The sequence below is a fragment of the Salmo salar genome, chromosome 17, assembly GCF_965601325.2.
Source record: "Salmo salar chromosome 17, fSalSal1, whole genome shotgun sequence".
Taxonomy (NCBI): domain Eukaryota; kingdom Metazoa; phylum Chordata; class Actinopteri; order Salmoniformes; family Salmonidae; genus Salmo; species Salmo salar.
Window position 1 is genome coordinate 28,750,988 of NC_138307.1, and position 13,947 is coordinate 28,764,934.

The 13,947-nt window shown below is 45.6% G+C and overlaps 1 protein-coding gene across 2 annotated transcripts in view; it reads left to right on the plus strand.

The window, feature by feature from the left end:
- The window catches only part of LOC106594895 (dachshund homolog 1), a 73,858-nt gene that overhangs the window by 52,368 nt on the left and 7,543 nt on the right, over positions 1-13,947 (plus strand). For both annotated transcript variants that reach the window (XM_045699542.2, XM_045699543.2), the window contains exons 4-6: positions 3,459-3,646; positions 4,502-4,637; positions 7,066-7,200. In XM_045699542.2, coding sequence (XP_045555498.2) covers positions 3,459-3,646; positions 4,502-4,637; positions 7,066-7,200 — 459 coding nt within the window. The remainder of the gene's footprint in view (positions 1-3,458; positions 3,647-4,501; positions 4,638-7,065; positions 7,201-13,947) is intronic.

Genomic DNA, 13,947 nt, shown 5'->3' on the forward strand with positions numbered 1-13,947 from the left:
TGATACACAGGGATGAAATAGTGGGTCTGATGCACAAGGGGGAAATAGTGGGTCTGATACACAGGGTGGAATAGTGGGTCTGATACACAAGGGTGAAATAGTGGGTCTGATACACAGGGGTGAAATAGTGGGTCTGATACACAGGGTGGAATATTGGGTCTGATACACAGGGGTGAAATAGTGGGTCTGATACACAGGGGTGAAATAGTGGGTCTGATACACAGAGTGAAATAGTGGGTCTGATACACAGGGTGAAATAGTGGGTCTGATACACAGGGTGAAATAGTGGGTCTGATACACAGGGTGAAATAGTGGGTCTGATACACAGGGTGGAATAGTGGGTCTGATACACAAGGGTGAAATAGTGGGTCTGATACACAGGGGTGAAATAGTGGGTCTGATACACAGAGTGAAATAGTGGGTCTGATACACAGGGTGAAATAGTGGGTCTGATACACAGGGCTGAAATAGTGGGTCTGATACACAGGGTGAAATAGTGGGTCTGATACACAGGGGTGAAATAGTGGGTCTGATACACAGGGATGAAATAGTGGGTCTGATACACAGGGATGAAATAGTGGGTCTGATACACAGGGGTGAAATAGTGGGTCTGATACACAGGGGTGAAATAGTGGGTCTGATACACAGGGGTGAAATAGTGGGTCTGATACACAGGGTGGAATAGTGGGTCTGATACACAGGGGTGAAATAGTGGGTCTGATACACAGAGTGAAATAGTGGGTCTGATACACAGGGTGAAATAGTGGGTCTGATACACAGGGCTGAAATAGTGGGTCTGATACACAGGGTGAAATAGTGGGTCTGATACACAGGGGTGAAATAGTGGGTCTGATACACAGGGATGAAATAGTGGGTCTGATACACAGGGATGAAATAGTGGGTCTGATACACAGGGGTGAAATAGTGGGTCTGATACACAGGGGTGAAATAGTGGGTCTGATACACAGGGTGGAATAGTGGGTCTGATACACAGGGGTAAAATAGTGGGTCTGATACACAGGGCTGAAATAGTGGGTCTGATACACAGGGCTGAATAGTGGGTCTGATACACAGGGCTGAAATAGTGGGTCTGATACACAGGGCTGAAATAGTGGGTCTGATACACAGGGATGAAATAGTGGGTCTGATACACAGGGTGAAATAGTGGGTCTGATACACAGGGTGAAATAGTGGGTCTGATACACAGGGTGAAATAGTGAGTCTGATACACAGGGCTGAAATAGTGGGTCTGATACACAGAGTGAAATAGTGGGTCTGATACACAGGGTGAAATAGTGGGTCTGATACACAGGGATGAAATAGTGGGTCTGATGCACAAGGGGGAAATAGTGGGTCTGATACACAGGGTGGAATAGTGGGTCTGATACACAAGGGTGAAATAGTGGGTCTGATACACAGGGGTGAAATAGTGGGTCTGATACACAGGGTGGAATAGTGGGTCTGATACACAGGGGTGAAATAGTGGGTCTGATACACAGGGGTGAAATAGTGGGTCTGATACACAGAGTGAAATAGTGGGTCTGATACACAGGGTGAAATAGTGGGTCTGATACACAGGGTGAAATAGTGGGTCTGATACACAGGGTGAAATAGTGGGTCTGATACACAGGGTGGAATAGTGGGTCTGATACACAAGGGTGAAATAGTGGGTCTGATACACAGGGGTGAAATAGTGGGTCTGATACACAGAGTGAAATAGTGGGTCTGATACACAGGGTGAAATAGTGGGTCTGATACACAGGGCTGAAATAGTGGGTCTGATACACAGGGTGAAATAGTGGGTCTGATACACAGGGGTGAAATAGTGGGTCTGATACACAGGGATGAAATAGTGGGTCTGATACACAGGGATGAAATAGTGGGTCTGATACACAGGGGTGAAATAGTGGGTCTGATACACAGGGGTGAAATAGTGGGTCTGATACACAGGGGTCTTGTTTGACTTGCTTTTATTTTCTAGCTGTTTGTCTATTTGAATTTGAAATGAGCAAAAGCTAACACAATAGTCTGGTGTAATTGTGTATATTATGCATTTCCTATGTAGGTTTAGGTGTTGTATTTTACAAATCCAGCACATACAGCACTGTAACCTGCCCAAACCATGTCCTCAACCTCTGCTATTTCTGTTCATCTAAATGAAGGCCTCATTGTGGATAGTTGTCTTCAGTGTGTTTCTGAGACAGACGTTAGCTCTGTGGTAGCTGAAACACACCGTCATAGTCTCAGTCTGTCCCATCACAGACAGATGGGACCCTTCAGAGCCCCAAAACTGATGGAGGGGTTCTTCTGACCAGAGTTTGGCTTCGGTCCAAACACACACACACACCCTGACAGCGCTGTGGTGTTTTAGTTAGACGGGGTTAATGTTCTGGAGTCTTCTCTGAGGCTGAGGCTGAGGCTGTTTGTCGTCAGCACTTTCTACTGAGCTCCTCCAGACATCATGATATAAAGTGACAGTTGAAGGAAGACAGAAAAGTCTGATGTAAATCATGAACACATCTCCACCAGAATAATAATTAGGAATGTGGAATCAGATTATTAACCAGCACTGCATCTTTTTGGACTTTTGATTTGACTTTTACTATAATATGTGGCTTCCTCCTTTTGAGTGATCTCTCTAGTAGTCTGCTAGCATAATACTAGTGGAAGGAAAGGCTCTTGTTTTTCCCACATCATCCAATCATTCAATTCAGTCTAATGAATCACTTTTCTTTTTGTTCTTCTCCAGTGTCTAGTAATGGTCCTAAAGCTCTTCACAGACAGCTTCTCATTCCAACATCTTTAAGCTTTTAATTCAAAAGAATAAATATCAGAATGTGAAGTGGAAGAGCTAATAACCTTTATTCTCAGTCACCCCTCCTCTCCTCCTTCTCCTCTTTATTCTCCCCTTCCTCCTCCTCATTCTCCCCCTCCTCCTCTTCATCATCATCTTCCTCCTCCTCCTCTTCCACCTCTTCCTCCTCTTCTTCCTGTCCTCTTCACTCAGAGTATGACAGAGGGACAGAGGAATGGAACTGTGTGTCTATTTCTGGATCATCAACAAAGAGTCTTTTTAGGGATTTCACCCAGAAGACAAAAAAGCAAAGTGTCATGGAGATTGAGTGAGATGTAATTTCTGTACTGTGATTGGCTGTTTTAAAGAGTCCATCTCAGATGTTGTTATATGACCTTCCACTCTTTGTTTAAATGTTCTTCCCCTTGTTTGTTCAAGTGTATCATGTCCCCAGAGATGTTCGGTTTTGGGATGTTGAGCATCACAAATGTTGCTCTGGAAATCTGGTTTCAGAAGTCAAACAGCATTCTGTCTGGTCTAGTGTCCTGAGTGTGACTCCACCCTCTAATGTATGTTATGCTGCCACAAAGCTAAATAGAAAACCATCTCTCTCTTTCTCCCCCTCTTTCCCTCCCTCCCCCCTTTCCCTCCCTCCCTCTCTCAGGTCTGGAACACCTCCCGTTCATGATGATGTCACACCCCCTGATCCCTGTCAGTATGGCCCCTGCCTCCGTCTCCATGGCGATGAGTCAGATGAACCACCTCAACACTTTAGCCAGCATGGCCTCTGCTGCCCAGGTCCACCACTCTACCCTCTCCTCCCGCGGCCGCATGGTCTCCTCTGTTATAAAGGTATGTAGCATGGAGGTCATCTCTGTTATAAAGGTATGTTAGCATGGAGGTCACCTCCGTTATAAAGGTATGTTAGCATGGTTACCTGTGTTATAAAGGTATATTAGCATGGAGGTCACCTCCGTTATAAAGGTATGTTAGCATGGTCACCTCCGTTATAAAGGTATGTTAGCATGGAGGTCACCTCCGTTATAAAGGTATGTTAGCATGGTCACCTCCGTTATAAAGGTATGTTAGCATGGAGGTCACCTCCGTTATAAAGGTATGTTAGCATGGTCACCTCCGTTATAAAGGTATGTTAGCATGGCCACCTGTGTTATAAAGGTATGTTAGCATGGCCACCTGTGTTGTAAAGGTATATTAGCATGGTAACCTGTGTTGTAAAGGTATATTAGCATGGTAACCTGTGTTGTAAAGGTATATTAGCATGGTAACCTGTGTTATAAAGGTATATTAGCATGGTAACCTGTGTTATAAAGGTATGTTAGCATGGTAACTTGTGTTATAAAGGCATATTAGCATGGTAACCTGTGTTATAAAGGTATATTAGCATGGAGGTCACCTCCGTTATAAAGGTATGTTAGCATGGAAGTCACCTTCATTATAAAGGTATGTTAGCATGGAAGTCACCTCTGTTTTTAAGGTAGGTCAGAGCATTATGGGTACTGTAGTACATTATGCTACGACTACCTGTTATAAAGGTACACTGGATGGTCTCATGATATTATGCCAGAAGTGTCCTTTCAAGCTATGAGAGCAGTCCATCAAACCTTTCCTGGACAGTGTGATTATTATTGTAAAATATTCATTGATGTTGAAGTGTGTTTCCACTCACTATGGTGTTCTTCATTCTAGGAGCGTGTTCGGGACAGTCCGTCTCCAGCTCCCTCTCTGGAGGACGGGAGGAGGTCTGGGAGTCACCTGTCCTCTCGTCACAGCAGCAGCATCTCCAGCTCCCCCGTACACACAGAACACTCTATAGACAAGACCCGTACGTACTCTAACCCTAACCCTAACCCAGAACACTCTGCAGACAGGACCCGTACGTACTCTAACCCTAACCCAGCACCCAGAACACTCTGTAGACAGGACCCGTACGTACTCTAACCCTAACCCTAACCCAGAACACTCTGTAGACAGGACCCGTACATACTCTAACCCTAACCCTAACCCAGAACACTCTGTAGACAGGACCCGTACATACTCTAACCCTAACCCTAACCCAGAACACTCTGTAGACAGGACCCGTACGTACTCTAACCCTAACCCAGAACACTCTGCTGACAGGACCCGTACGTACTCTAACCCTAACCCAGAACACTCTGTAGACAGGACCCGTACGTACTCTAACTCTAACCCTAACCCAGAACACTCTGCTGACAGGACCCGTACGTACTCTAACCCTAACCCAGAACACTCTGTAGACAGGACCCGTACGTACTCTAACCCTAACCCAGAACACTCTGCAGACAGGACCCGTACATACTCTAACCCTAACCCAGAACACTCTGTAGACAGGACCCGTACGTACTCTAACCCTAACCCAGAACACTCTGCAGACAGGACCCGTACGTACTCTAACCCTAACCCTAACCCAGAACACTCTGTAGACAGGACCCGTACGTACTCTAACCCTAACCCTAACCCAGAACACTCTGTAGACAGGACCCGTACGTACTCTAACCCTAACCCTAACCCAGAACACTCTGTAGACAGGACCCGTACGTACTCTAACCCTAACCCAGAACACTCTGCAGACAGGACCCGTACGTACTCTAACCCTAACCCTAACCCAGAACACTCTGTAGACAGGACCCGTACGTACTCTAACCCTAACCCTAACCCAGAACACTCTGTAGACAGGACCCGTACGTACTCTAACCCTAACCCAGAACACTCTGCAGACAGGACCCGTACGTACTCTAACCCTAACCCTAACCCAGAACACTCTGTAGACAGGACCCGTACGTACTCTAACCCTAACCCTAACCCAGAACACTCTGTAGACAGGACCCGTACGTACTCTAACCCTAACCCTAACCCAGAACACTCTGTAGACAGGACCCGTACGTACTCTAACCCTAACCCAGAACACTCTGCAGACAGGACCCGTACGTACTCTAACTCTAACCCTAACCCAGAACACTCTGTAGACAGGACCCGTACGTACTCTAAGCCTAACCCAGAACACTCTGTAGACAGGACCCGTACGTACTCTAACCCTAACCCAGAACACTCTGTAGACAGGACCCGTACGTACTCTAACCCTAACCCAGAACACTCTGTAGACAGGACCCGTACGTACTCTAACCCTAACCCTAACCCAGAACACTCTGTAGACAGGACCCGTACGTACTCTAACCCTAACCCTAACCCAGAACACTCTGTAGACAGGACCCGTACATACTCTAACCCTAACCCAGAACACTCTGTAGACAGGACCCGTACGTACTCTAACCCTAACCCAGAACACTCTGTAGACAGGACCCGTACGTACTCTAACCCTAACCCAGAACACTCTGCAGACAGGACCCGTACGTACTCTAACCCTAACCCTAACCCAGAACACTCTGTAGACAGGACCCGTACATACTCTAACCCTAACCCAGAACACTCTGTAGACAGGACCCGTACGTACTCTAACCCTAACCCAGAACACTCTGCTGACAGGACTCGTACGTACTCTAACCCTAACCCAGCACCCAGAACACTCTGTAGACAGGACCCGTACATACTCTAACCCTAACCCAGAACACTCTGTAGACAGGACCCGTACGTACTCTGACCCTAACCCAGAACACTCTGTAGACAGGACCCGTACATACTCTAACCCTAACCCAGAACACTCTGTAGACAGGACCCGTACGTACTCTAACCCTAACCCAGAACACTCTGCTGACAGGACCCGTACGTACTCTAACCCTAACCCTAACCCAGAACACTCTGTAGACAGGACCCGTACGTACTCTAACCCTAACCCTAACCCAGAACACTCTGTAGACAGGACCCGTACGTACTCTAACCCTAACCCAGAACACTCTGCAGACAGGACCCGTACGTACTCTAACCCTAACCCAGAACACTCTGTAGACAGGACCAGTACGTACTCTAACCCTAACCCAGAACACTCTGTAGACAGGACCAGTACGTACAGTGCTCTCATCTTCACTGTCTTTCCAGCTTCGTCTGGAATCAGATTATGAGTCCAGTTAGGGACTGTTGATGTCATTGAAACCCACTTTAATGTCAGGTATGACATCAAGCTAGCCACTATGTATTGTCATGTTTTTAACCTTGTATAAACTGCCTTCATTTTGCTGGACCCCAGGAAGAGTAGCTGCTGCTTTGGCAGCTAATAGGGATCCATAATGAATAGAAATATGTTCACCTCCTCTCTGAAGGTATACTGTGTTTTCCAGACGTGCAGCAGAATGGCCTGTACTCCAGCCATGCTCTGTTGGGCCTATCTCCCAGTGCTGTGCCTGGTCCTAAAGAAGGAGATGTGGCCACCTTGGACTCTGGACACGAAGCTAAGAGGAACCATGCTGAGAGAGGTATGGTCCTCCTTCTCTTTCGCTTGTTCTTGATTGTTCTCTCTCTCTCTCACTCACTCTGTCTCTCTGACTGTCTGTCTGTCTCTCTATGTCTCTATGTCTCTGTCTGTCTGTCTGTCTGTCTGTCTGTCTGTCTGTCTGTCTGTCTGTCTGTCTGTCTGTCTGTCTGTCTGTCTGTCTGTCTGTCTGTCTGTCTGTCTCTCTATGTCTCTATGTCTCTGTCTGTCTGTCTGTCTGTCTGTCTGTCTGTCTGTCTGTCTGTCTGTCTGTCTGTCTGTCTGTCTGTCTGTCTGTCTGTCTGTCTGTCTGTCTGTCTGTCTGTCTGTCTGTCTTAGCATCCTCGTCGGATATCACTGAATGTGAACACAATTACAGGAAATAGTTGGTAGTTGATTCCCGTGAAGGTGAGGACAGCAATTGAGGTCCTAATGCACCAATCAGGATTCATTGTCTGTCCCTACTATTCTCTCTCTCTCCCTACTTCTCTCTCTCTCTCTTACTCTCTCTCTCCCCACTTCTCTCTCTCACTCACTCTCTCTCTTCTCCCTCTCTCTTCTCTCGCTCCCTCTCTCTCTCTCTTCTCTCTCTCTCTCCCTCTCTCTCTCCCTCTCTCTCTCTTCTCTCTCTCTTCTCCCTCTCCCTCTCCTTCTCTCTTCTCCCTCTCTCTTCTCTTCTCCCTCTCTCTTCTCTTCTCCCTCTCTCTTCTCTCTTCTCCCACTCTCTTCTCTCTCTTGGTGGTCTTTGTAGGAAGCGGAGATGAAGTGGAGACAAATAATTCTATGGAATAATCCATTACAGAGGAGAGAGGAGCGGAAGACAAGGCAGCGGGGCTAAATTAGTTAGCGATTTGCAGTGCATGAATTAATGAACAAGGCCCTCTCGCCACGGCTCCTCTCACAGCCACCTGATTTCCATAATGACCACCTCCCAAGCTCTGAGGCCGCCGTTTGCGTCAGTTGTGTGTTTTCCGTTATGAAGGTTTACATTAGCTTAATGAGGACTGTTCAAGGGCAAAACAGTCAGCACAATTTACACAGAGAGAAGAGAGACGGAAGAGAGAGAGAAGAGAGAGGGAAGAGAGGGGGAAGAGAGGGAAGTGAGAGGGAAGTGAGAGGGAAGAGAGAGGGAAGAGAAAGAGGAGAGAGAGGGAAGAGAGAGGGAAGTGAGAGGGAAGAGAGAGGGAGAAGAGAGAGGGAAGAGAAAGAGGAGAGAGAGGGAAGAGAGAGGGAGAAGAGAGGGAGAAGAGAGAGGGAGAAGAGAGAGGGAAGAGAGAGGGAGAAGAGATAGGGAAGAGAGAGGGAAGAGAGAGGGAGAAGAGAGGGAGAAGAGAGAGGAAGAGAGAGGGAGAAGAGAGAGGGAAGAGAGAGGGAAGTGAGAGGGAAGAGAGAGGGAGAAGAGAGAGGGAAGAGAAAGAGGAGAGAGAGGGAAGAGAGAGGGAGAAGAGAGGGAGAAGAGAGAGGGAGAAGAGAGAGGGAAGAGAGAGGGAGAAGAGAGGGAGAAGAGAGAGGGAGAAGAGAGAGGGAAGAGAGAGGGAGAAGAGATAGGGAAGAGAGAGGGAGAAGAGAGGGAGAAGAGAGAGGGAGAAGAGAGAGGGAAGAGAGAGGGAGAAGAGATAGGGAAGATAGAGGGAAGAGAGAGGGAGAAGAGATAGGGAAGAGAGAGGGAAGAGAGAGGGAGAAGAGAGAGGAAGAGAGAGGGAGAAGAGAGAGGGAAGAGAGAGGGAGAAGAGATAGGGAAGAGAGTACAGTCACTACATGATATACTAGGACATTTAAATGAAACCCACTTCACAGGTTTTTGTTTTGCAGGATGACAGAGAAGTGCGTTGCCAGATATGTAATTAAACCAATAAGATTGAACCAGTAAGAGCCGTGTACGGTCATAAAGACAGTGATGATTATATGAAACAGGAAGCATTAGTTTAATAAGACAAGAGGTCCATAATGGTAGAACTGAACTAGTGGGACGACTAAATAGATGACACATGAGAGGACATGTGTTTCATTTAATCAATTGGTTTGTTTTATAGACAAATGAAAAACCATGCCAGTTATTGGTCGGCTTGTTGAGTTGTAATTGTGGTGGTACATCATTTGATTGGTTTCTCCAACAGATTGAATGGTGTTGAATATCCAGTGTACACAGAGAAATAGGTTTTAAAACATCCTGTTGTTTTCTGAATTGTCATTCTGTCACATATGAATCATCAGAGTAAGTTTGGGACTCTTCCAGCTAGATTCTCTCTTTGAACACTTGGTCCAACGTTAAGATGAATCATCAGAGTAAGTTTGGGACTCTTCCAGCTAGATTCTCTCTTTGAACACTTGGTCCAACGTTAAGATGAATCATCAGAGTAAGTTTGGGACTCTTCCAGCTAGATTCTCTCTTTGAACACTTGGTCCAACGTTAAGATGAATCATCAGAGTAAGTTTGGGACTCTTCCAGCTAGATTCTCTCTTTGAACACTTGGTCCAACGTTAAGATGAAACATCAGAAGACGTCTGACAGTTAATCCACTTTATCCACTATAAGCATTTTCCTTTAAACTTGATTCAGACCGCACCTCTCTCCACTTCCGCTGACAGTCAGGAAGCTTCACTAGGTGGAGTTCATCAGCCCGAGGGAAGGAGGGATGGAAGAGCAGAGAATCAGAAAGAGGATGATGGAAAGAAAAAATAGAAAAATGGAAAACAATGACCTTGGTTGAGGAGATCTGCAAATGAGAGGATGAGGGGAGAGGAGAGAGAGGAGGGGGAAGAGGAGGAGGAGGAGAGAGGGAGAGAAGAGAGGGAGGGGAGAGTGGAAGAGGAGGAGAGGAGAGTGGGGAGAGGAGAGAGGGAGAGGAGAGTAGAAGAGGAGGAGAGGAGAGTGGGGAGAGGAGAGAGAGGAGGGAGAAGGGGAGGAGGGGAAGAGAGGGAGTGGGGAGAGGAGAGTGGAGAGAGGGAGAGGAGGGGGTCGGGGGGTTGGGAGAGGAGGATAGGATGGAGGGAGGGAGAGGAGGGTGGAGGGAAAGGAGGGAGAAGAGGGTGGAGGGAGAAGAGGGTGGAGGGAGAGGATGGAGAGGAGAGGGGGAGAGGAGGGAGAGGAGGTAGGGATGGATAAAACAGTAACTCAAAGAGAATCAGTCACATCAAAGGAGGGGAGGAGAGGGAGGGTGGAGAGAGGAGGGGGATCCATACTGTATCCCGATGACGCTGCAGTTCAGAGCAGGAGGAGGGGGGGGGGGGGGCCACAGGAGAAGAAGTAGAGTTGGACGCCCTGCGTTTGACGAGCGCTGAGCAACACCTGACACTGACAGACTGCTAATTACATCTAGTACTGATATAGAGGGAGGCTTTTAGGAACGGGAGAGGAAATGAAAAGAGAGAGGGAGGAGGGAGGGAGGGAGACGGAGTGGGAGAGGGAGGGAGGGAGAGGGAGGGAGAGAGAGGGAGGGAGAGAGAGGGAGAGAGAGAGAGAGAGAGAGAGAGAGAACGGGACATGCTTTTTATCCTTCAATGTGACACTAGCCTGTTTGCCGGGGGGGGGGGGGGGGGCTGAAGATGCTTTGGTCAGCTAAGTGGAGTAAAATGTGATGGTGGTGTGTGTGTGTGTGTGTGTGTATCCGTGCCTGTGAGGTAAATCTAATTCAACCCCATCAGACTCAGGTGAAGCTGACACAGCCTGTAGATAGAGCACAGTGAACTCTACTGCCCATAAGCCCATTCATTTTTCTTCAAAATAGTTTTTAGGACATAATGTAATGTAAATGTAATTCAGAGTATTGTAGGGCAGAGCACCCACAGCCTGGCTTGTAAACTAGTCTTCAAGCTCCATCACTAGAAAACAGCACACCGTAAACATGTCTACTTGTGTAGTTTCTAGAACCAGGTTGTTCTGGTTGGGATCAGCTGTTAGTGTTTTATTGGTCTCATTCTACTACAGAACTGTGTCTCTCCTCTCTACACAAACAGCAAACGGGAAAGGACTTTTTTTTCCTCCCAAACTTCTAAAGTTAACATTAGCAATTAGCTGCTTGGAATTAAGTGGAATGCACCTTTATCTAAAAAGCCATATTAATTTGGTCTTCATCGTGAGTCGTAGAAAAAGTCATCATAGCAACAAACAAAGAAGGCCATCCTCTCAAACAGTGAGTTACATGGAGAGGAAATAAGACTCACAGAGCTGTTATTGTGCTGCCAGGGTCTCACTGCTTAACATGTGATGTATTTACTCAATCTGACCTGTAGAGGAGGTAAAACAACACTACTCCATCTGATCTGTAGAGGAGGTAAAACAACACTACTCCATCTGATCTGTAGAGGAGGTAAAACAACACTACTCCATCTGATCTGTGGAGGTAAAACAACATTACTCAATCTGATCTGTAGAGGTAAAACAACACTACTCAATCTGATCTGTAGAGGAGGTAAAACAACACTACTCCATCTGATCTGTAGAGGAGGTAAAACAACACTACTCAATCTGATCTGTAGAGGAGGTAAAACAACACTACTCCATCTGATCTGTAGAGGTAAAACAACATTACTCCATCTGATCTGTAGAGGAGGTAAAACAACACTACTCAATCTGATCTGTAGAGGTAAAACAACACTACTCAATCTGATCTGTAGAGGTAAAACAACACTACTCAATCTGATCTGTAGAGGAGGTAAAACAACACTACTCAATCTGATCTGTAGAGGTAAAACAACATTACTCAATCTGATCTGTAGAGGAGGTAAAACAACATTACTCAATCTGATCTGTAGAGGAGGTAAAACAACACAACTCAATCTGATCTGTAGAGGAGGTAAAACAACATTACTCAATCTGATCTGTAGAGGAGGTAAAACAACACTACTCAATCTGATCTGTAGAGGTAAAACAACATTACTCAATCTGATCTGTAGAGGAGGTAAAACAACACTACTCAATCTGATCTGTAGAGGTAAAACAACACTACTCAATCTGATCTGTAGAGGAGGTAAAACAACACTACTCAATCTGATCTGTAGAGGTAAAACAACACTACTCAATCTTATCTGTAGAGGAGGTAAAACAACATTACTCAATCTGATCTGTAGAGGTAAAACAACACTACTCAATCTGATCTGTAGAGGAGGTAAAACAACACTACTCAATCTGATCTGTAGAGGAGGTAAAACAACATTACTCAATCTGATCTGTAGAGGAGGTAAAACAACACTACTCCATCTGATCTGTAGAGGTAAAACAACACTACTCAATCTGATCTGTAGAGGAGGTAAAACAACACTACTCAATCTGATCTGTAGAGGTAAAACAACACTACTCAATCTGATCTGTAGAGGAGGTAAAACAACACTACTCCATCTGATCTGTAGAGGAGGTAAAACAACATTACTCCATCTGATCTGTAGAGGAGGTAAAACAACACTACTCAATTTGATCTGTAGAGGTAAAACAACACTACTCAATCTGATCTGTAGAGGAGGTAAAACAACATTACTCAATCTGATCTGTGGAGGTAAAACAACACTACTCCATCTGATCTGTAGAGGAGGTAAAACAACACTACTCAATCTGATCTGTAGAGGTAAAACAACACTACTCAATCTGATCTGTAGCGGTAAAACAACACTACTCCATCTGATCTGTAGAGGAGGTAAAACAACACTACTCAATCTGATCTGTAGAGGAGGTAAAACAACACAACTCAATCTGATCTGTAGAGGAGGTAAAACAACACAACTCAATCTGATCTGTAGAGGTAAAACAACACAACTCAATCTGCCATCGAGACACTGAAACTAATGAAAGAAACAGAGCAGCTGTTGCCTCTATACCAACTGGCAGAGATAGCAGGCGTCTGTCTGTGAGAGTGAGGAGCAAGACAAAGAGGGAGAAAGTGTGTGATTTAAACTTGGCCATGACATAGTTATAAATGTCAGTAGTGCAGGAGAACAGTCATCTGTGTTTAGAACACAGTATTACAGTATACTCAGGGGAAAGTGTGTGTTTCCATCTGTGTTTAGAACACAGTATTACAGTATACTCAGGGGACAGTGTGTGTTTCCATCTGTGTTTAGAACACAGTATTACAGTATACTCAGGGGACAGTGTGTGTTTCCATCTGTGTTTAGAACACAGTATTACAGTATACTCAGGGGACAGTGTGTGTTTCCATCTGTGTTTAGAACACAGTATTACAGTATACTCAGGGGACAGTGTGTGTTTCCATCTGTGTTTAGAACACAGTATTACAGTATACTCAGGGGACAGTGTGTGTTTCCATCTGTGTTTAGAACACAGTATTACAGTATACTCAGGGGACAGTGTGTGTTTCCATCTGTGTTTAGAACACAGTATTACAGTATACTCAGGGGACAGTGTGTGTTTCTTAACAACGGTGGTGCCACACTGAAAAGGTTGAGTATTCAGGGTGTGGTTTCTTGTGTTTGTCAGTTGTATTTTAGTTGTGGACACAGCCAATCACAATCTTCCTCTATTTTGCATGTTCTGAATAATAAATATCACCATCACTGTCTTTCTTTGTCCCCAGAAGAGACAAACACAACTGTACATGTATTCTGATGACTTCTCTGCTATTTTCTTTGTCTGTCCCCAGAAGAGACAAACACAACTGTACATGTATTCTGATGACTTCTCTGCTATTTTCTTTGTCTGTCCCCAGAAGAGACAAACACAACTGTACATGTATTCTGATGACTTCTCTGCTATTTTCTTTGTCTGTCCCCAGAAGAGACAAATACAACTGTACATGTA